Source organism: Trichosurus vulpecula, chromosome 2 (assembly GCF_011100635.1).
Source record: "Trichosurus vulpecula isolate mTriVul1 chromosome 2, mTriVul1.pri, whole genome shotgun sequence".
Classification (NCBI taxonomy): Eukaryota; Metazoa; Chordata; class Mammalia; order Diprotodontia; family Phalangeridae; genus Trichosurus; species Trichosurus vulpecula.
The window spans coordinates 328,988,694-329,001,445 of record NC_050574.1 but is presented as its reverse complement, the minus strand read 5'-3'; the positions used below and the strand labels follow the sequence as shown (position 1 = coordinate 329,001,445).

The 12,752-nt window shown below is 43.1% G+C and overlaps 1 protein-coding gene across 1 annotated transcript in view; it reads right to left on the bottom strand.

Annotated features, from left to right (window-relative positions):
• Nucleotides 1-12,752, bottom strand: part of MUC4 (mucin 4, cell surface associated) — a 56,266-nt gene that overhangs the window by 25,894 nt on the left and 17,620 nt on the right. The window contains exons 5-13 of the mRNA XM_036744090.1: nt 10,251-10,403; nt 9,243-9,373; nt 8,398-8,486; nt 7,485-7,664; nt 6,271-6,390; nt 2,702-2,821; nt 2,326-2,531; nt 1,598-1,688; nt 747-914 (exon numbers count right to left, since the gene is read on the bottom strand). Of these exons, the coding sequence (XP_036599985.1) occupies nt 747-914; nt 1,598-1,688; nt 2,326-2,531; nt 2,702-2,821; nt 6,271-6,390; nt 7,485-7,664; nt 8,398-8,486; nt 9,243-9,373; nt 10,251-10,403 (1,258 nt within the window). The remainder of the gene's footprint in view (nt 1-746; nt 915-1,597; nt 1,689-2,325; nt 2,532-2,701; nt 2,822-6,270; nt 6,391-7,484; nt 7,665-8,397; nt 8,487-9,242; nt 9,374-10,250; nt 10,404-12,752) is intronic.

The following is a 12,752-nucleotide window of genomic DNA, read 5'->3' as shown; positions in this document are numbered from 1 at the left end:
AGGGAGAGAGAGACAGAAAAGAAAGGGGAGAGAAGAAAAGAGGAGAGAAGGAGAGAAAGGGAGGGGAAGATAGAGGAAGAGAGAGACAGAGAAGAAAGGGGAGAGATGAAAAGAGGAGAGAAAGAAAGGGAGGGGAGGAGAGAGGGAGAGAGAGACAAAGAGAGAAGAGGGGAGAGAAGAAAAGAGGAGAGAAGGAGAGAAAGGGAGAGGAAGAGAGATGGAGAGAGAGACAGAGGCAGAGACAGGAGAAGAGACAGAAACAGAGAGACAGAGAGAAAGAGCATATATCCAGTTTCTGTAGAATATAAGCTGAGGCACAGCTTCCTTTTACAATTCTATGTGAGAGTCGAAACTAGAACAAGAATCTTTATCTCCAGATTTCAGTCTAGGCACTATTGGTGGGCTAGAGGAACTGAGGAATGGTAAGGAAGGGAGAAATTAGGCGCCTCAGAAAAGGACCAGGGGTTAGCAGACCAAGAGCAGGCAGGATTCATAGGGCTTTCTAGAAAACAGCTCCTGTCCCAACATGTGGAGAGTGGGGATTCATTTCACTGGTAGCGCCGGCAACACCAGGGTTAATGACTTTCTTCCTGAACCTTGTCTTGAAGCCCACAGAGTGACTGAACACTATCACAGTCATGTCTCCCTTTCGAGTCATCAAGTTTTGGGAATTCTATTGAGCTCTGCTTTCCTCCAGCTCTATGATTTCAGTTCTTTACCCAACATAAGGGACCCCTGCCCCTTACCCAGAAGGCCCTCAGTGTGGTTTTGATATTCTTCTGGCAGGCTGGTAACAGCCTGAAGAATGTCGACCACTGCCTGCACAGACACCACCGCAATCCCATCGAAGCTGGCGGAGATCAAAGATCCATTTTGAATCAAGAAAATTCCAGAAGAATTGTGTATCTTCACATCTAGAATATTGAGAGACAAGCAAAGAAGTCAGCTGGGCTCAGAAACAATGAGACTCATGATGAAACAGGGAAACCTTGAAGACAGACCTGGAGGACATCCCAAGGGTCTGTGACAAAGGAGGAATTGTTACAGCAACTCTAGCCTAACTAACATAGAGTTCACATCAAGTGTCCTCATTATCTTCTTCCTCCTAGGTGAGTTTGTGTGTTCTCAAAGAACATGATAAGTGGAGAGTGACTTATAACTCTCCTTTGTTAGCACACTGAGACAGGCAGAACAGCTGAGCTTTGGGGGTAGGTTCCTTCTTTCCTTCCTTCCTTTCTCCTTTCTTTCCTTCTTTCCTTTTTTTTCTCTTCCTCCCTTCCTTCCTTTTCTCTTCCTTCCTTCCCTCCCCCCTCCCTCCATTCCTTCTTTCCTTCCTTCCTTGCTTCCTTTCCTTTCCTTTCCTTTCCTTTCCTTCCCTTTCCTTTCCTTCCTTTCCTTTCCTTCCTTTCCTTTCCTTTCCTTTCCTTCCTTTCCTTTCCTTTCCTTCCCTTCCCTCCCTTCTTCCTTCCTTCCTTCCTTCCTTCCTTCCTTCCTTCCTTCCTTCCTTCCTTCCTTCCTTCCTTCCTTCCTTCCCATCATTAGTCAGCTTGCTTTGTCCCGCCCAAGAGAACGAGGAGAGAGGTGATCTCTGCCTTACCTTCTGGAAAGTCGCTATGGGTGGTAAAAGTCACATTCTTATCATTGAGTTGAACCTGGACAGTATTATTAGGTTTAAGAAACCAATGAATCTGAAAGGAAATTGAAAACATTAAAAGTCCTATCCAATTAGAGCCATACAGCCCACATGAAGAAGATGAAACTTGAAATTCAGAGAAGGGCTGGGGCAGCTAGATGGTACAATAAGTAAGAGTGCTGGCATTGGAGTCAGGAAGACCCTAGTTCCAATCCTGCCTCAGATACTTACTTACTAGCTGTGTGACCCTGGGAAAGTTATTTGGCCTCTTTCAGCCTCAGTTTTCTCATCTGTAAAATGAGGCTAAAAATTGCAACTACTTCATAGCGTTGCTGAGGGGATCAAATGAGATAACATCTATGTGAAATGTTTTGCAAATCTTAAAGTGCTATATTTATCTAGTAGCATTTTATTATTTATTTATTTTATTAATCATTAAAATATCATTATTTTATTTCTAGTATTTATTTTATTTCAAGGTCACACATGGAGCCCAGTCCAGAAATAGAGTCCAGCTGCTCTAATGCTGGGCATTATCCACTTTTCTCTCCTCCTCCCTTTTCCCTTCTTCCCTTTCTTCTCCATTCCTTTTCCTCTCCACTGAGTTATTTTCTCTTGAGATAAGTCACCGTGGGCTAGAGGAGCCTGAGAGAGTTGTCTGTGGGGAGATGGGAAAGTTCTGTCTCACTCACTGTGTTGTTTATGAGGTTGGACTGGTAGTGAGCAGCAAAGGCAACGAATTTGGTTGCTTGGGCCGTCTCCATCTTGGCTGTCCGCCCGTGGAGCAGGAAAGAGGAGTTTCCGTCCTTGGCCTGAACCAGCTGAAAGTCTCCCAGTCCATTGAAGGTGTAGTTGGCGCCATCCAGGGTGGTGATATGGGGATCTCCAAACATCCAGGCTAGAAAAGGTAGGGAGACCACATTGGCATGACAGCACAAAGGCCCGGGGCTGTAGGTAGGGGCAGAGAGCCTGTCTGTGGCCCCCTCCCCTGCCCTGACTTCAAGTGTTCCATTGCCCCAACGATATCCCTGAGCCCCAACCCCTTTGGCCAGAGCCCAGCAGCCTTACCAGGTCGGGGGGGCCGATACCCTATGCAGCTGACAGGAGGCCTCTTCTGCTGGTACAGGTAACACAAGAACGGCTTGTCATTCCTCCGGCAGCACCAGTTTTGAGCCTCCTCTTCTTGGTCTGTTAAAAACAACAGCTTGCTGAGAGGGAAAATGAAGTAATTGGAGAGTCCAGGAGAGAAGACAAGGCTCGAGCTTAGGTAAGTTCATGGCACCCTCTCTGGGCACCATTTTCTGCCCGTCAGCCCTAAGCATAGGTAAAACAGGAATACTTGATATGATCTGAGAGGTCATAGGATTTGGAGCTGGAAGAGACCTTAAGACATCAGTCTAGTCCAAGAAAGTAGGGCCAAGAATGACTTGCTTAAAGTCACATAAAAAATAAGTGACCAAGCCAGGGTTCAAATCCAATTAATTTGAATCCAGGTGTTCTTTTCATTATATTAAGGGCCCCTACTCAATCAAGCCTTGAGGATAAAATATACACTTCCCTCTTTAGCTTTTAAGCCCTACACCACCTAGTTCCATATTCTGTAATTCAGATAAACTGGCCTGGTTTTTAAATGTTACCCTCCATCCATCTCCCCTCTCCTTGACTTTGCACTGGTCACGCCCCATCTGTGGAATGCACTCCCTTTTTACCTTCACTTCCTGGCTTCCTTTAACATGCAGCTTAAGTACTATCTTCTGGATGATGCCTTTTCTGATTCCCCCCAACTGTTAGTGTCTTCTCTCCCAAACTACCTTGTATTTAACTACTATATTTATCTCTTTCTATATATGTATGTGTTTACTTTTTTTCTGCAGGGAGGAAGGCAGGGCAAATGGGGTTAAGTGACTTGCCCAAGGTCACACAGCTAGTAAATGTGTCGAGTGTCTGAGGCTTGATTTGAACTCAGGTCCTCCTCTACTCACGGTGCCACCTAGCTGCCCCATGTTTACTTTTTTTTATTCTGTACATATTTTGATGCACTTGTCTTCCCCATTAGGGAATAACTCCTTGTGAGTAGGAATTGGTTCATTTTTTGTGCTTGTATCCCCAGTGCTTGGTATTCAGCAGGTACTTAATAAATGCTTGTTGATTAATTGATATTCACTGAAAGATAGAAAAGTTCTCAAGGAGCCCTGTCTCACTCACTGTGTTGTTTATGAGGTGGACTGGTAGTGAGCGGCAAAGGCAATGAATCTGATTGCTTGAGTGGACTCCAACTTGGCTGATTATCTTAAAATATTTCCCTCATTGGCCTGCTCTAGAGTCTAAAGTTCTCATCATTTCAGTCATTAATGGTTTATTACTTATGTGCATATTATTGTTATTATTGTAACATTTTTTGCTGTTAAGTCATTTTAATCATGTGACCCCAACTGGAGTTTTCTTGGCAAAGATACTGGAGTGGTTTGCCATTTCTTTCTCCAGCTCATTTTACAGATGAGGAAACCAAGGCAAACAGGCTTAGGTGAATTACCCAAGGTCACATAACCAGTAAGTGTCTGAGGGCAGATCTGAACTCAGGGGGATGAGTCTTCCCGAATCCAGGCCCAGCTAGCTGCCAGTCAGGCTTGGCTAGACTATACAAATTAACTGCTCTGATGTACCAAGGACTTGTAAATTCATTCACGTGGGTTCTCCTTTCCACGAATGCAGATGACAATCCTTTCACAAGGAAGTAGATGATCTCCAGTAGTTACTTGGCACCCTGCAGCCAATTTGCTGAAGAGCATCACTGAATGTAGCCAAATGGATTCCTGGACAAGAGTCCACGAGCACGCCCATACTCCAAACGTTTTCAGCATGTTCGGACTTGAGAGAGCGTGTGTTCTCCCGGCATAGCCTCTAAAGACCTTCTGGCATTTCCGTGCCGCAAGGCACGAGGCAGAGGAGGACTTTGGGGGACGTATTAACCACAGGCTATAGTTGCACCATTTTAGTGGCAATGCTTCCCAGGTAATTTTTTTCGTACAAGAGTGGTTCGCAGATGTGACTATGGTGCTAGAGGAGCCAGCTGAAAAACACACACATGGAACCTAAAAACTGTGACAAGGATTATGGACCTAGCGCTGTAGAGGGGCTTTAGAGGCCATGAAGTCCAAGCCCCTTCATTTTACACATGAGGAAACTGAGGCCCAGGAAAGCGAAATGACTCGTCCACAGTCATACAAGCAGTGTCAGAGGAAAGACTTGAACACAGGACTTCTAATCTCAGACCTAGAGCTTGTTTCACTGCACCCAGTCGTAACTTTTAAAATAAAAAAAGAAATCAAAATATATCAACTGTTACAGGTTTCAAACAAATCTAGAGGAATTCACTTTAGAGGAATTAGGATAGAGCAAGGACAGTGCTAGATTTGGGGTTAGGAAGACCTAGGTTCAAATTGTGCTTCGGAAACTTAACAGCACGTGACCCTGGGCAATTTACTTAGGATTCTTGAAATAGAGTCGGAGAGGAACCCCGAGGCCGGCAAGTCCAATCCATTCATTTTGAAGGCAAGGAAACGAAGAGCCATGCAGATCAGGACGCCTTATCAAGGTCACATGGAATAGACTTCAGAGGCAGAATTTGAACCCAGGTCCTCTGACTAGAGCCAGTGCTCCACATACTGCCTCTTCCTTTTCTAAGCCTCACTTTCCTCAACCTTCTGGCCACATGACCTTGTCACTTTATCTCAGGTTCCTCTTCTGCAAAATGGAATTTTTAAAATAGCACCTTCCTTACACTGTGATTATAAAGATCAAAGTAGATAATATTTGTAAAGAGCTTGAAATGTTATATACATGGCAGCTGTTACTATTTTTTTCCCTTTTAACACTTTTTGTATATGTTTAAAAAAATTAGTTGTCACAAACCAAACAGGTTTGTGATGTTCTACCTGTTTTCAAAATGACCCATTCAGTTGTCGAATGTATAGATTAATCAATCAATCAACAAGCATTTATTAAGTACCCAGGGATTTTATATTCTAAAATATGAGACCATCCATAGACAGCTGACCCAGTGGTGGACTAGGATCCAGTCTGAGAATCCTTGGAAATGACCCAAGAGTTGACCCTAATTTTCCCCTCTGAAGGACTGGTCAGGGTCTGAACTCTGAGGGCAGTGGGCTCTCTGGACTGGGAAGACTGACTCCCCCCCTCCCTCCTTTCCTCCCTCCCTCCCTCCTTCCTTCCTTCCTTCCTTCCCTCCCTCCCTTCCTTCCTCCCTTCTTCCCTCCTCCCTACCTCCTCCCTTCCTCCCCCTCCCTCCCTTTTTCCTTCCTTCCTTTCTCCCTCCTTCCCTCCCTCCTTCCCTCCTTCTTCCCTCCTTCCCTCCTCCCTCCCTCCTCCCTTCCTCCCCCTCCCTCCCTTTTTTCCTTCCTTCCTCCTTCCTCCCTCCCTCCTTCCTTCTTTCCCTCCCTCCTTCCTTCCTTCCTTCCTCTGAGCTGAAAACAGGCAAGGATGAAAGGGCAAGAGGCTACAGTGCTCTATCCTTAAAATACAGGGATAGAACCTACTTGGGAAGAGCAGTGGTTTGCAAAGCAGAAGTGGAAGTGGGGTTGGGGAAGGTCTCATCAGACCACAGAAGGTACACTCACCAAGGTCCCAAGGGTTCTGGACACTCCAGCCATCACGAAGCTCTCCCCAGGCACCATATACACAGCAGATGCTCCCTCGCCAGGAGGAAAAGCTGCAGAGCTGCCTTCTGTTGGTCCAACCTACAACAAGTCCCAGCCCTGCTCAAATCCCAGCTCTGGGTGGTTTTGGTGATAGTGACGACTGGGTGGCAAACATAATTCCCAAACCATTCCTGGGGAATTGGGAATGGGGGAGGGATCGGGAGGCTTGGAAAGTGAGAATATGGAAGCAAATTAAAAACATTTTTAGTTCAGCTGTATTAAGAAACAAATATTCCTCAAACGTAAAGTCGTTTTCCAGACTTTTCCCTTTGGTTCAGCGTATAAAAGGTCGAGAACAAAAGCTAATGACTGAGAAAAATGGTTAAGGACGGTTGCTGTTGTTCGTCCTCCAGCTCTCAAAGAGAGCCATGATAGCAGGCAGGTGATACCATTACTCGTAAGTGAATTGGATTTAAGTGAGGGAGAGCTGTGCAAAGTCATCAGCCTCACTTTCTCCCCCTGAGCCATCTGGGTCCAGGGCATCAGGATGACTGGAAATGACCCGTTAAGGATGGTAACCAAAATCAGAATAGGAAATCCCATGTTCTAGTTAAGATCATTGTCTTCCCCATTTCCTAAAGGGTTATGACCCACTAAAAGTAGCACCCTCTTTCCCCCGCTCTGGAGGGTATTGATCACTGTAGAACCGTTGAGGGTAGTGGTCAAAGAAAGAATTGGGTAGTCTTTGGAGAAGATTAAATGATCATCGTTCTATCATGAAACAGATGGTTCATCACAAACTGTGTTTTATCATATTGTGACTACTGTTCTTATTCAAGATTCCTATAAACGTTACTTCAAATTGTCTGAGGGCACTGGAGTGGGCAGGGAGATTATGTCAGTTTGGATATTTCTCTCTCTAAACTAGAAATGTACAAACTTAGAATAGTGTGAAAACAAGTAATTTCTGCCAGACTCGTGTCTAAAACTCAGAGGCCAGTATTAATATTTTTTTGGTAATAGTTTAGGTTGAATTTCTTGGGAGGAACTGGGGACCCAGGGCAGGGCAAAGAAGCTGTCACAAGAAGGACTGCAGAATGGAGAAGGAAGGGAAGAATGATGGTTGGAGAAAAGGGAGAAAGAGGAGGGAGACCAGACTGCAGGAGAAAGAGTTCCGAAGGAGAGGGTATCACCTGGTCTAATTGGCTGAAATCGCAGGTCCCATAGGCCCTGCTGCCAGGAGCAAGGACAAAAGAGGTTCCAGTTCCATCCACTCCTTGAGTTCTGTTTCAGCCATTGTAGACACTTCAAGCGATAGTTTGGTTGTATTTCCTGCTCTTTTCGTAACTGGTATATCTGAAAACCCCTGAGGCCTGGGGTGGAAGGTAGGGAAAGAGACAGCCACTGTTTAGTTTCATTTGGGGTTTTTAGGGACAATTGATAGTTTAAAAAAAAAGATAAGCCCCATTCCCCATACTAGTCTTCTGTCTTGTTTTTCTTCGCTGCCAGCCTGGGATTTTCTCATAGGATCATAAAGATCATAGATTTAGAGGTGGAAGGGATTTTAGAGGTCATTTAGTCCAATTTTTTATTTCAGGTATATGAAAACTCAGGCCCCAGTAGCTTGAATGACTTGTCCAAGCTCACAAAGATAGTAAGTGACTCAATACATCCTTTTTGGAATTCCCTCCAAGAATTTCATCCATAAGCATGAAGAAGATTTTGTCCAGGAGACTTTACTTAACCCAGTGTATCCATCCAGACAGGGATAAAAGCACAGAGGCTACTGAGAAAAGAGCTCAGAAAGTCAGGACAGCAGTGAGGCTGAGATCTGTGTCAGGAAGTCTGTTGCACATCTTCTGCATTAGGAGTTTGATATGTACCTAAATTCCCTAAGGCCGAGACCCTTCCACCGGTCCGTATAATAACCAATTTCTCCTCCTGCTCAACTGAATTTGTCTTAATTCTAATATTATTTTCAGATCATTGATTTAAGCTCTGCAATTTCTTGCTGTTTGGTTTGGGGGCCAAAATTGTACCTTCATATATATTCTGTGTCTCCTATTTTTCTGAAGGTATTGAATAAAATGAAGGTAATTCTGTTACCTGTGTTAGAACCTTTGACCTGATCTGGCCGATATTTCTCCTCTGGGGGCCTTGAGGTCAGTGGATCATTGAAGAAAAATCCATCTCCACTGGGAACAAAGGAAAGAACCTGAGATTTCAGTGCTTGCTAATGTTAGGGGCTGTTAGTCTTTTAAAAAAAAAGGGTGCTGTGTGTTCTGTGGACAGAGCCCTGTACTAGGCACTGTGAGAAATCTGATCCATAACCCTAGGACATAGGTAAGGAATGTACAAATTTATTCAATCAGGAACCAAGGGAATAAAAACGGCAGAAGAATGAGACTGTGCTTGGTTGTGTCTCTCCCAGAAAGGGATTGAGAAGTGATCCTCGAAGGCCACTCACAGGAAGGAAGAACTCAGCACTCTAGCATTTTGGATACAAATGAGTTCACTTAGACATCTTTCATTCTCCTTTCCAGTGGCGGGGGAGGCAGGTAGGGGGGCAGTATAAAGGGAGAAAAATAAAGGGCATTTGCCGTATTGTTCATTTACTTTGCATATATTTTTCACAAACTTATCTGTATATATGTTGTATCTCACAGTAGAATGTAAGCTCCTTGAGGGGAGGGGCCATTTTTATTTTTGCCTCTACATTCCCTGTGCCTAGCAAAGTGCCTGGCACATAGCAGATGCCTAATAAATGTTCACTGAATTGAATTTGAATCAATATGAGTAAGAGACATCTGTGTTACGTGGGGGGTGGGAGGGGGAGGGAAGGAAGTCATGGATATCTACATATCTGAAATGATGTTCTGTGTCCTTTCTTAGAATCAAGTATGAAAAACTGAAAGTGAAGTTCATAGTAACAACCATCTTCCTCATGCTACCTGGAGAAGCCTATGAGAGCATTAGCTGCTGGGCGTGGGGGCACAGCCCACTGCATGCCACCATTCTGGTAAAGGATCAGGGCAAAAGAGCGGCTCCCATCAGTTGTGAGGATGGCCTGGAAGGTGTTGTCCTAGAGGTTTGGGACAAACATACAGACACTTAGTGAGTAGTCAACTTTCTCTATATTACACAGATATCATGTTAAATACCACCCCTCCCTCTGCCCCCTAACATACCCAGTGCTTTAGGCCAAGCAATAATGGGAAATATATATGTATATCTATATATACACACATACATATACACATACATATATACATACACATACATACGTGTGTATGTATGTATGTATGTATGTATGTATGTATTTGTCATCAACTCATTCGGATCTTTAGAGAAGTTTTCATCCATGGCTCTCTCAAAGCACTTTACAAACTGGAAATTGCTTTCTTTATAACTCATTTCTAGGAGGTTAGAACAATCATTCTATATTACAGTTTAAAGTTAGAAAAGATAGTTTGCAGGACATGATTAAAGGGATCAAAGTTTCTTAGCTGGAATAAGAGAAAGTTAAGGAGAGCTTCATCAGCCTCCTCAGTTATATTGTACATAAAATGGTGATTTACTATTCTTTGGCTTAAAAAGAGGAAAAAAGAAATTGAAGCAGTAGAGATGAGAAATTTCTTAAAGTATCTAATATGTACATCTTGGTATTCACAGCTCTTAGCTTGGTGCCTTATACATGACTGCTTTGCAATAAATATTGGAATGAATGAATGACTTTACGCTAGACACTGCAAAGAATTTCCCATCTGTAAGGGCTGTGACTCCCCAGAGTAGGTTACTAAGTAGTTTTGGCTGAATCTCTTTCTCTGGAAAACTTTTAAGGCCATGTTAAGTGCCTTTCTTGCTTGAAGAGAACTTTGGGAGACCTCTCTAGCCTAAAGGTTCTTGAATGCTTCTTTTTAGATGGCTATCCTGGGAGCTTTCTGAGTCTTTCCGCTTACCCCAGATATTCTTCGGGCTGGGTATGGAGGGGCTTTAACCCATGTGATCTTCAGGGTCCATCTGGCCTCATACTGTTTCCCAGTAGATTTTAGAATCTGAGATTCCACTTCTTTCAGGAAGCTGTTTTTTTCCCCGTAGAGTGTGTTATATTCCTAGGAAGGAGAGAGGAAAATATAAAGACCTACCCAGAATCCCTTTCAGTTGCCCACCCCTCCTTCCTCTAGGTTTCTCCTTTAACCCCTACTCCCTTCTCTCCATCTCCGATGCCTAAATGATTTCACACAATTTTTTTCATCAACTTGTCTTCTTATTAAATATCTCTCAATATTTTCCAAGTGGTTATCCCTTCCCTTGACCCCATCCTGAAATTTTTACTGGTACAAGTGGGGATCAGGTGTTCGCTTTTTGCTCTTAGTAATTCCTCTAAATGTATCAGAAGATACTTTAACAGAGAGGATCTTAATGGACTTTCACCCCCCCTCTGTAAGCCAAACAGTCCAGGAATTATTCTCTTCCTTGTACAATATGAGAAATTGAGGCACAAAGAGACTAAGTGATATTTCTTAGGATCTCCTGAGCTATAGAATAGAGGAGGGAAGAAGGGGAATAGATGAGATTACCCCTATGTTAGACCCTTCCAGTTCTGACATTCTATGACTCAAAAATAATAACATTTACATAGTGTTGGCTATATGCCAGGCACTGTGCTAACCACTTTACAATTATCTCATTTGGTCTTCATAACAACCCTACAAAATAGGTATTATTATTATCCCCCTTTTACAGATGAGGAAACTGAGGCAAAGGTTAAGTGACTTGTCCAGGGTCATGCAACTAGTTAGTGTCTGAGGCTGGATTTGAACTCAGGTCTCCCTGACTCCAGCCTAGGGGCCCTATCCACTGAGCCAAGCTGAAGTCTTTTGGCCTCTAACCAAGTGTTTTTCCCACGAGGGCTTTCAGACCTCTGACTTCCTTTCCCTAGGCCTGGATTTCCACCTTAGAAGATCGTTTATCCTGAACACAGGATCAATTAGAAGAATGGCCCCCAGCAGGAAGCTAGGATTCATGGGGAAGTTGCTGTCATTTGTCTTTAGTTCTGGAAGAGGACCATGACATGGGGAAAGTGAATTGGATTTAAGTGAGGTAGGACTGTAGCAAGCCATGGAGAGGTAAAAACAGGTGGACAGGACTGGGGCTTAAACAGGACTCCTAGCAGTAAGGATCTATCTAGCTGGACGTCTTTCCTCTTCTTAGTCTCTTTAATTAAATCCTGCCCATTCTTTGTATTTGTATCCCCAGTACCCATCACAGTGCCTAGCAAGTACTTATTGACTGATCCTTCAGAGCCCAGCTCATATACTGACTTCTCCGTGAAGCCTTCTCTTGCCAGTCCAGCCAGAAACAGCTTCTCCTGCCTTTGGCTCTCAGGAGCGCTTCTGTTACATTCATATACCACTTGTGTGCCTTGTCACACATCAAAGTCATCTCTGTATCACCTCTTACTTCCCTTTTGCTGCAGTAAAGCTTTGAAAAATTAAATAATTTAAATTAAATAACCAGAGTCTATTCAATTTAACAAGCATTTTTGTGTCAATATTTGTTTAAGTTGATCATATGAGAAGGCAGTGACTATGAAAAGAGGTACAGAATCATGGTGAAGAGATTGAATATGATGCCTTTTCTTTAGATTTCTTTTTGGCAGAAAAGAGAGAGGAGGAGGCACAAAAGGCAGGAATTTCTGAACAGGCTCATAGCAGGGACTCAGAGAAGGGGTTGTGTTTTGAGAGAAAGTAGACTTAAATGCAATGAGGAGAAATAAAAATTATAAAATGGCAACAGGTAAAAACATCAGCAAGGCCAACGTAAATTCTATGAATCAAACGATTCTTTTCACTTAAAATTTTTTTATCATTTTTATTTAAAGTTTTGAGTTCCAAATTCTATCTCTCCTTTCCTCTTCCCCCTACCCAGATGATAAGCAATCTGATATACATTATACATGCACAATTATGTAAAACATTTCCATATTAGTCATTTTGTACAAGGAGACATGAATTTAAAAAATGGAAGAAAGAAAGTGAAAAATAGCATGCTTCAGCCTGTATTCAAACACCATCAGTTCTTTCTCTGGAGGCGGATAGTATGCTTCATCATTAATCTTTGGGATTGTCTGGAATCATTGCATTGCTGAGAATAGCTAAGTCACTCACACTTGTGCCTCAAACAATATTGCTGTTACTGTGTACAACATTCTCCTGGTTCTGTTCACTTCACTATGGATCACTTCATGGAAGTCTTTACAGGTTTTCCTGAAATCATCCTTTTTGTCATTTCTTATAGCATAATAATATTCTATTATACACAGCTTGTTTAGGCATTGCCCAATTGATGGGCATCCCCTCAATTTCCAATTCTTAGCCACAACAAAAAGAGCCTCTATAAACATTTTTGTACAAATAGGTCCTTTCCCCTTTTTTGAATGTCTTTGGAATATAGACCTA